At 58.1% G+C, this 10,369-nt stretch overlaps 1 protein-coding gene across 1 annotated transcript in view; it reads right to left on the reverse strand.

The window, feature by feature from the left end:
• LRRC20 (leucine rich repeat containing 20) overlaps window positions 1-5,572 on the reverse strand; it is a 73,124-nt gene extending 67,552 nt beyond the window's left edge. The window contains exon 1 of the mRNA XM_056113512.1: window positions 5,434-5,572. Within this exon, the coding sequence (XP_055969487.1) occupies window positions 5,434-5,515 (82 nt within the window). The 5' untranslated portion in view covers window positions 5,516-5,572. The remainder of the gene's footprint in view (window positions 1-5,433) is intronic.
• Between the last annotated feature and the right edge of the window lie 4,797 nt (window positions 5,573-10,369).

The following is a 10,369-nucleotide window of genomic DNA, read 5'->3' on the forward strand; positions in this document are numbered from 1 at the left end:
AACAAACCAGCCCCAGACATCACAGAAATGATGGTGCAGGGACAGGCAGGTGAGGAATCAAACCTTGTGATGGCGCCTGACCAGGAATAAATGGGAGCCCTATGGCAAAGAGCCTCAGAATAGAGCAGATGGATCCCAACAGAAACCTCCACACAGGCGCAGGAAAGGAACTCCAGATAGGAGACTCTAGGGAACGAGGGAGCACATGCCAGACAAGAACTGAGAGCTCAGAATTTTCTGGAAACGCGTGCAGATGGGAATCCCCAGAGTCAGGAAGTGGAGTCTGGTAGTGTCACTTCGCAACTTTTTGGTTCGTGCCAGACCGCCACCAGCTGGCTCTCCTACAGCCTGAGTGTCGCAGTCTCAGGGGTGGAACAGGCCACAGCACCGACATTCACGCACTGACACCCATGATGTATGCCCAAAGACCAACGACCAGTCACCCAACGCAGCTCAGAAGGAATCTTTAGTGGTGGGTGAGAGCGGACTGTACAAAAGGCCATGAAAAGAAGCCACCACGTTGGTGCGGGCAGCAGGCTCCCTCCCTGCACCCGGCCCAGCCCTTCCAAGCCCTCTCCTCCACAGTAATGGCCGTTCCATTAAAGCCCCCCATAGGCACGCATCAACCAGGCACTAGCCACAGAGCAGCACAATCTGACGACCACCCGCTGCCATGTGAGAGCAGGAGAGAAGGACGTGGCCTTCGGGGATGAGAACTCCAAGGACACTCAGCTGGCAGGAAGGTTTGGGAGTTTTCGTTGTGATTCTTTTTCTCAGAATGTTTTGGTTTTTGGGTCACAGCCGGTGACACTCAGATGTGGGGCTTGGGGGACCAAGAGGGATGTCAGGGATCAAACCTGGGTCAGCCACATGCAAGGCAGGTGCCCTACCTGCTGTAATGTCTCTCTCCACCCCCGGGCATAAAGTTGAACAAGGAGAAAAGAGTTTGCGTGGTCGGGCATGGGGTGGCTGGAGAAGCAAGCCTGGTTCGGGGCAATGTGCAATCTCCAACCCTCAGTCAGCCTCTAGGAAGGGTCTAGAACCTCAATCGTGACTGAAGGAAGGAGCCCCAGCTCCAGCAAAGGACAGGTGGAATGAAGTCCACTTCCTGGAGGTGAGGCGGTCCGAAGCAGAGGGCCAGGGCTGGGATCCAGGGCTCGGGATCAGGCCCAGCTCCACATAGTGCCCAAGAGGCCTGGGCTAGGGTGAGCCTTGGCAGGGGATGGATCTGAGTAAGGTGAGAGCCCGGCTGTAACTGAGCTCTGCCACCTTGTGCCGCCCATCGCCTGAAGCTTTCTCCCTGCCTGGCACAGGGAGGCAGGGGGGTGGGTGGCAGAAAAGAGCTGTGAGCCAAGTCTGTGCCACTCCTCCCAGGGCAGGACCTAGGAAGCAGCGTGGCCATCACCCAGCCGCTGGTGGAACTCTGCTTGTCCCCTCGCCCCAGATGACAAGGACATGCACGCCATTCAGTGTGTTCATCATCGTTCTAGGAAACACAGAACTAGGGCCAGAGAGGCATCACAGTGGGAGAGGTGCTTGCTCTGTGTATGGCTGACCCCAGTTCCATTCCCACCATCGCATATGGTCCCCTGAGGACAGCCCAGTGTGGCCCCAAAACAAAACAGAAAACAACTCACAAACTGTATTTTCTGCGCTTAGGGATCACTCCTGGCAGGCTCAGAGAAATGTGTGGGATTTCCTTTGAATTCACAGTGCACACGGGAATCAGCCAGGCTTCATCCAGACGATGGAATTTTATAGCACAGCGGGTAGGGCGTCTGCCTTGCACGCAGCCAACACGGCCGACCCGAGTTCGATTCCTCCGCCACTCTCGGAGAGCCCGGCAAGCTACCGAGAGTATTCGATATGCCAGACACAGTAACAACAAAGTCTCCAATGGAGACGTTACTGGGCCCGCTCGAGCAAATCGATGATCAACGGGAGGGCCTTTTACTTTCTACTTTACTTTACAGTTAATGCATTATATAGAAGAATGTCTGGGGGCTGAAGATATGGCTCAGTGACAGCACTTGCTTTGCATGTATTAGGCCCTGGTGTAATTCCAAGAACTACCCCCACCCCACCCCCTGAAAAACAAAAATCAACTTTGGGCGAAGAGAGAGAGTACAGGGTTTTAAGGCACTTGCCTTGCATGTGGCCAACTCTGGATTCAATTTCCAGCATGGTCCTCTTAGCGGGCCACAGCTGCCCACTGCCAGCTCAGACTCAGCCCCTCCCAGGCTGCTGACCAGCAAATCTTGCCAAGGGCAGGCACTTCAGGGGCCGTTGCTGCAGTGCCGGGTCTGATAATCAGCCTCCTCTGGGCCCTGAAGAGGTCAGAAGCCCTCTTAGTTCTGTCCTAATTTTACTTTATTTTGTTTATCTTGGCAGAGCTACGAATCAAACCCAAGGCCTCAACAAAACAGGCAAGTTCTCTACTGGGCCGTCCGGACCCCCGGCCCTGCAAAACTACCTTTATAGACCCAGGGAACTTCAGGAGACACTCTTTCTGTCTGTTTGCTTCGGGGGCCACACCCAGCAGCTTATTCCTGGCTCTGTATTCAGGGATTACTTCTAGTGGGATTTGGGGGACCATATGGGATTTTGGAGATCGAACCCAAGTCAGCCAGCACCCTACCCACTGTACTACTGCTCTGGTCCTTTTTTGTCTGTTTCTTTGAGGGGGGGTAGGTAGAGAGGGGGCACAGATGATGGAGTGAGGGCTTACACCTGGCTTGGTGCTAAGGGATCACTCCTGGCAGGACTCAGGTGACTATCTGAGGCGCCGGGGATCAGAAGGTTGGCTGTATACTAGGCAGGCACCCTACCCGCTGGACCGTCGCTCCAATTTGAGACAGGCCTGCACTGTGGCCATGGCTGCAAAGACTGAGGGTTTAATGAACTCCTCTCCCCTGCTGCCCAGAGGATGGGGTGGAGGGGGGAGCACAGGCTCGGGGCCAGAGAGTCAGGGTGTGGTCAGCCAGAGGCCGGACAGGGTCCTGCAGGGCAGAGGGCTGGCTTCAACAACCCTCGATGCCCAGCATCTCCCAGGCATGGTGTCCAGTCCTAGACCCCGCCTGGCTGTGGGGGCAGCAAAGCTTCTGGCACTCTTGACACACACACACACACCCCACATACACAGATATATCCGGGCTCTCCACCTGCCAGGCTATCCCTGGGAGCACAGCGGAACACTCCCTTGCAGGGGTGAGGTTCCCCCACTGCTGGGATTCCCACTTCCCCACTACTGCCTCCGAGACGCCCTTTTCAGCAGTACCTGATCAGGAAGACTGGGTTCTGCACCCCTTGCTTCACCCTGAGTCCACGTATGCAAGTGGTGGGCTTCGGAGGTGCCCCTCACCCCAGGGAGGCGTGTCTGGCAATCCTGAGCACCCCCCTCCCCCCAGCCCTGGCTGGAGGAGGCAGGGGTATGAGGGCAGGCCCTGGGTCCCCAGCCTTGTGGGATGGGAAATAATCAAACCTAATAGCCGACATGTACTGAGCTACTCACATCCTGAGCATCTGCCTGCAGGGACAATTGCTCCTAACTACCGTGATGAGGAAGGCAGGTCATCCTCCCATTTTCTCACACATGTTGCTTCAGGGAGTGAAGAAACGTGTTCAGAAAGCAGGCGAGGTGGTCAGACAGGAATAGCGATCTGGGCAGTGGACACGAACCTTGAGCACGGGCTCAGGCGGTGTGACCAGTGCCCTGGAGAGGACTCAGGAATTCCCAGACTGTAGGCCCATCACTCACAGCTCTCCCCCAGACTCCCCCTAAAAAACGATCTTCAAGTTTGCTGATTAGCTGCTGCCCCACCCCCACCCAGACTCCGAGCTTAGTGGAGGACACTGGGCCGCACGCTTACAAGGGGCCTGGTGCTGCTCTGACTTTGGGGCAGGGGTGTGAAGGACAAAAGACGGGCAGTCTCTGCTCTCTTGGGACACCAAAAGAGTGAGCTCTGAGGAGGCAGAAGCAGAGGGTGGGTGAGAGTAGGGCTGAGGGCTTCCTGGAAGAGGTGGTAACCAAGCTCTTCTCAAAAGCTGAGAATCCCTCCACCTCCCCAGCCACAAACTCTAAAAGCCTCCATTCCAGACATACCTGACTCATTCACCAACTACCTTCCCAGACTCCGGCTGGAGCCTCCACGAAAATGCTCCTGCCTGAGTCAGACAAAAACAGAGACATCAGAGCACACTCTCACACAGCCCTGTGCATGGACTTCCTCTCCTGTGCCAAAGGCCCAGTGTGGCGGTGCTCCCCAGAGCCCAGGCTGTGCTCCCTGTCCTGGGTCCTCCTGGAGCATCCAGGCTCCACGGTGGCACTCAGACAGCATGGGACACACAGCAGGGAGGCACTGCCTGAGGTCCCGCCACGGTCACACAGGCAGTGCTGCCACTGCAGAGCCACACAGGTAAAGCCATGGGACACTTGGCTTACAAACCTGCAGCCCTGGGACCGTGGCCTGGGCGGAAAGGCGACGGCCGGTGACAGCCGACAGGGAGTGAGCAACTGAAGGACAGCGGCAAATGGGGTTTCCTGAAGCAGAGACAGGAGAAGGCCCACTCCACCCTCCAACTCCTCCTCTGCAGGCTGAGCAGAATCCTGCCTGCAAGAAGCTCCAGCCCATGACGGTGCAGCAAGCTCTCCTGAGGCAGCCTGCCAACTCAGGTGCTTCTTTGCCAGCCAGCTCTCCTCACCTGGTTCTCACACACACACACACACACACACACACACACACACACACACACTGATACCCAGCTTTCCTCTCCTGGTCCCAGGACACACACACTCACACTCACACTCTGACACTGAGCTCTTCTCACTTGGTCTCAGGGCATACTCACACACTGACATGCTCACACACTCATATGTATACATGCTCACACACACTCTCACACATATACACACACGTTCATTCACATACTCACACACGCACGCTTGCACACACACATACTCACACATGCTTACACACACATGCTTACACAGGGACACATAAACACCCACAACCACACATTCACACACACACTCATACATTCTTTCACTCACACATGGTTTCTCCAAGGCACACACAAATACACGGTGACACATAACACACACACAGGGCTTATCTGAAGCACATATAAATACACTTGCACAGTCACACATACAGGGCTAATCTGCGGTGCGCGCACGCACACACACACACGCACACACACACACACACACACACACACACCTTGTTTGCAGCCCAGAGGCAGCCTGGCAGGCTCCTGGAGGGTGGAGCCATCACTCAGACTTTTCCAAACCTCCTCAGCTGAGCCAGAGGAAGAAGCAAACTTCCAGCAGACCACAGACCAACTTAACCCAGCTCCACAGAAGGCAGATCGGCAGGCACAGCTGCTGTCCCCTCCTGTCTAGGGTGTTCCATGCCCAGCCCTGACTGCACTCACCCAGGGTGTCCGAGCCGCTCTCCACCGTCTCGTTGACCTTCCTCGCAACTCTGGCCACTGCCTCGCCCATCTTCTTCAGCATGCAGACGCGGGTATCCTGTCGCCAGCCACCAGGCTGGACTGCTGCTCATACGGGCACCTGGAGAAGACAGGCCCTCAAGTGCCCGCCTACCAGCAAGGGACCAAGCCCAGGGTCCGCCCTCCCCAAGGGCCTGGGCTGCAGAAGCATGGGTGGGGACCAGCTCCCCACGGACTCAGCCTATGAGGGATGCTCTGCCCTTGAGCGGTGGCACAAGCCGGCCCTCCTGCTCTCTGGGCTGGTCAAGCCCAGCGAGTGACCTGAGCAACTGGCAGCAGTAAGGCAGCAGGTGATTCACTCGACAGGTGGGGCAGGAGGTGTGGCTGGTTACAGGAAGGGCGCGTGCCCTCCACCCGCCCCTCACACCTTCAGCATCTCGGTCACCCCCACCTGAGCCAGGTCTCCTCTCGGTGCCAGGAACGGAGCCAGAAAGCTGCATGAGAGGGGGCACTGTCTGCTCCGAGCTCCCTGGTGGCAGCTGGGTGGTCTTAGGACCTCCCTCCCACTCTCAGGAGAGGCAGAGGGGCAGATTTCCCTGCAGACCCCATTACAGCCTGAGCTCATCTGCAAGATCCCAGAGAAAGGTTCGGGGAGGGAGGCAGGCGTGGAAGTGAGAGAAGGGAAACGGGATCACGGGGAGAAGAGGCTTGAAGGGGCCCCAGGGCTGTGAAAAGCACGTGCCTGGCACATCGAAGGCCCTTTTTACCAGAAGGGAAAAAATGAGGGAGGCAGCAAGCAGTCAAAATGGTGAGGTACCGGGGTCAGGGGGATAGCTCAGCAGAAGGGGCGCATCATGGCACACGCGAGGACCTGAATTCAAACCCACAAGGGCCCCGCAGCTCTGACAGATGTGACCCCGCAGCTCCCCAGGCGAGGCCCCTGTGGCCCTGGTGACATCAACACAGTAGGGCAGTGCCGCATCCTTGGGTCCGAGTTATTCATTCAGACCAGGTGGCCAAATAATGCCAGAACCCCTGAACATTGATTAGGAGGTACAAACCACCCACTTTTGACTTTAGGTGTCGAAGATTTCAGTGATCTAGAAGTATTTCCAACTGTTATTACAGAGGAGGAAACTGAGGCAAAGAGAAGACAAAATGACCTAGCCAAGATCAGAGAGTGAGCGGCACTAATGCCATCATCCCCTCTCCACACCTGGTGCTCACTGTTTCACAAAAGTCATCCCCAATGCCGATGCAGCTCCTCACCAAGAGGTCAGGCAGCCGGAGGTCAAGGTCAGTAGTGGCCTTCTTGGCCCCACAGCCCCAATTCCAATCTCCCAAATGCCTCAGGTAGCTCCAACGGACTCACTCACTCTGAAGGTCAAAGGCAGAAAAAAGTGGTGCATGTGTGTGTTTGCCACTAGAAGATACCCAAGAAGACAAGTCTGATCGCCAGACTGCACTTGCTCACTCAGAAGCCCTAGGAAAGGTTATTTTTGCTTTGCGGGCCACACCTGGCTTACTTCTAGCTCTGTGCTCAGGGTTCTCTCCTGGCAGGGGCCGGGGACCATCCAGGCCAGCAAGGCAAGCATCCTACCCACTGTACTATCTCTCCAGCCCCAGCGGGAAAGATTCTTGACCTCTCTGAGCCCCGGTCTTTGTCTTTGTACACTGTGTAATATCCATTCCCATGGGTTCCTATGAGGACTGAACAAAATATATGACACGGAGAGACTCAGTGAAAACTAGTTGGGAGGATGCGAGTATGTACATGTGATGCCAGCATCGAATGCCAGTTTCAAGTCCTTCTGACTCTGAACAAACAACTTGGTGGAACTCATCTTTGAGGAAGGAGTAGAATTTCCATCTCTCCACCTTCAGGAAGTTTTCCCTGATTGCCTCAGCCTCCCAGGTTTTCTCCTCCCTCGGATTTTCAGAGGCACCTAATATCTCGGCACAAGCCAGTTGGGTGTGTGAGCTTTCATGGTGTATCTTGTTGGCTTGTTCTGTTGCACACCCAGAGATGCTCTCAAGGGTTACTCCTAGCTAGGAGCTCAGGTGTCATTCTTGGCAGTGTTCAGTGTTCGTATGGTGTCAGGAATTGAACCCAGGGCGCCCACATGCAAAATGTACACTTCAACCCTTTGCGCAATCTTCCAGACGCTGTTTCTGAGCTTTTAAAAATATTCATTCTTGGGGCTGGAGCAAAAGCACAGCGGGTAAGGCCTTGCACGCCTTGCACGCGGCAGACCCAGGTTCGATTTCCAGCACCCCATACGGTCCCCTGAGCACTGCCAGGAGTAATTCCTGAGTGCATAAGCCAGGAGTAACCTGAGTATTGCCAGGTGTGGCCCAAAAAGCAAAAAAAAAAAAAGAAAAAGAAAAAAAATTCATTCTTGTCTCCCCAGTTGGCCCGAAGGCAACTTGAGGCAAGGAGCAGACCTGGACTGTGCTTTGTTCCTGCATTTTCTGGAAATGACAGTAACCAACTGCCACCATTTGGATTTTAAATCTACATCTAGTTCCGCTGCCTAGATGAGAAGGGCCATGGAATGCAAATGCCTAACAGGGCCAGGTGGGCCACACGTATAAGACAGCAAGGAACAGCGAGGACTCTGCCAAACTGTGCCCAACACTCGGGCCGTGTTGGCCGGCTTTGGGGTGGTACTGAGAGCCGAGTACTCAGATAGATGTTTAACAGTCGTTCCCAGCAGTGCTCAAAGGACCCTAACACAGTAGTGCCAGGGATCAAACCCAGATCCTCTTGCGTGGGAGGGAAGTGAACTTGGGACCACACCCACCCAGGGTGTGCGCTCAGGGCTCACTCCTGGGACCCGAGGGAGTGCCAGGGATCGGACCTGGGTGGGCTGCATGCAAACCTTTGAGCCAGGTCCAACCCGAAGCATTCCCAGCAAGTGACCAGTCGGGTGCAGACTGCAAATAAGAGAATGAATGGGTGGGGGGGGGGATGCTGGCCGCTGGGCTGTCCCTCCCGCGCGCATCCATCGCCTGCTTCCACGGGGCCCCGGGCTGGCATGGGTCGCACCCGGACCCCGACTTCTCCCTCCGCTGCGGCTCCCGGGCCCTTGGCATCCTCCACCCTCGCTCTCATCTGCAGCTCCGCGATCCGCGCGGCCGCCCGGGCTGCGCCTATATTTAGCCCCCGCCGCGGCGGCCGGGGAACCCTAGAGCCTGGCAGCGGCGGCGACGGGCAACCGGAGCTCGCTGGGTGCAAAGCGAGCGGCCGCCCCTGACCCACTTCCCCGCGCCCGGGGCTCCGCCCCCCCGCCGCCCGCGACCCCGCGACCCCGCAGCCCGCGCCCGCCGCGCCGGGTCCCCGCCTCGGAGGACGCGCGCGCGGCGGGCGGGGACGCGGGGCCGGACTCCCGCGGGCCGAGGGGCGGCCGCTGCGGCCGGGCGGGAGCTGGACGCCCCCGGAGGCGCCTCCCGCGGGAAACTGAGGCCCGCCCGCTGCCCGCCCCCCGGGCCCGCCGCCCGCCGCGGGGTGTCCTTGGGGGGGGGGAGGGGACGCGGGGCCCCGCTCCGGGCCGCTGCTCGGCTCCACTTACGGCGACAAAAGCCTCCCAGCGCCCAGCGCGGCGGCGCAGTCCCGCTCCCGCAGCCACCGCCGCGCGTCGGGGACCGCCCCCTCCCCCCCCCGCTTGAGCGCGCGCCCGCGCAGCCAATCGGCGCGCCGCCCTGGGCCCCCGGGGCGGGAGCAGGCGGCGCGCGGCCAATCAGCGCGCCCGCCGGCCCCGGAGAGCGGCGCGCGCGGAAAGGCGATCCCCGCGCTGGCCCGGCGGGTCCGCTTTGTGCGCGCGGCCCCCGGAGGGCGCAGGTGTAGGCGGGAGCGGGCGGCGGCGGACCCCCGGGCTAACCGGCTCCGGATCCGTTCTTGTCGAGGAAGTGAGGCGTCGTGGAGCAAACCGAGGACGGTCTGGAGAACCCGGAAGATGGGACGCTTTCCCCGGGCCGCCTCAGGCCCCGTGCTGGCGCGGCGAGGGGAGGATTCGGCCGCCCCGAGTCAGTCAGCCCTCGAAACGCCCGCGTCAAGTCAGTCAGCCCTCGAAACGCCCGCCTCAAGTAAGTCAGCCCTCGAAACGCCCGCCTCAAGTCAGTCAGCCCTCGAAACGCCCGTGCTCTCCGCCGGGATGAAGAAGGCCCGTGAATTCCCGCCTCCCAGGACCCTCGCGGACGGTGCAGGAAACGTTTGACCCCGGGCCACACAGCCGCCGCCGGAAGCCAGTTACCGAGTCACCGTGGACCCCTCTGAGTCCACCCGTGAACAGACAGGCAGGCACTTGGCACGCGGGACTCCTCACGGGAGAAGAGCATTTAGTCAGCCTCGTCAGCTGAGAGAGTCACGTTGGCCCGGGTCTTGAAGGATAAGAGTTTGAATCGCGCGCACCTCTCTCTCTCTCTCTCTCTCTCTCTCTCTGACGCCTTTTAGGGGGCGAGTGTTGTACCAGAGCTGGCGGTGCTCGGGGCTTACTCCTCGCTCTGCTTTCAGGGATCACTTTTGACTGGGTCCCCGGGGACCGAATGGGATGCTGGAGATCCAGCCCAGGTGAGCAGGGTACCAGGCAAGCACCTTTACCTCCCTTTGGCCCAGGCGTTGGACTCTTTACCTCAAGTACCTCAGACTCTAATGTTATTTGGAAATTACAGATGTTATTATTAAAGTCCTATTGGTTTGACTGGGCAGGAGGAGTGACTGAACAGGGGTAAGGTGCTTGCCGTGCACGGGCTGACCTGAGGACAATTCCTGCCATCCCATATCCCTGAGCCTGCCAGCAGTGATCCCCGGGTTCAGAGCCAGGAGTATACCCTGAGCCCTGCCAGATGTGGTCCCCAAACAAAACATGTATTTTTTTTTTAATGAATTGAGTCTGTTCTGACCAAGTCAAGCTTCTTA

Source organism: Sorex fumeus, unplaced genomic scaffold, assembly GCF_029834395.1.
Source record: "Sorex fumeus unplaced genomic scaffold, SorFum_2.1 ptg000020l, whole genome shotgun sequence".
Lineage (NCBI taxonomy): Eukaryota > Metazoa > Chordata > Mammalia > Eulipotyphla > Soricidae > Sorex > Sorex fumeus.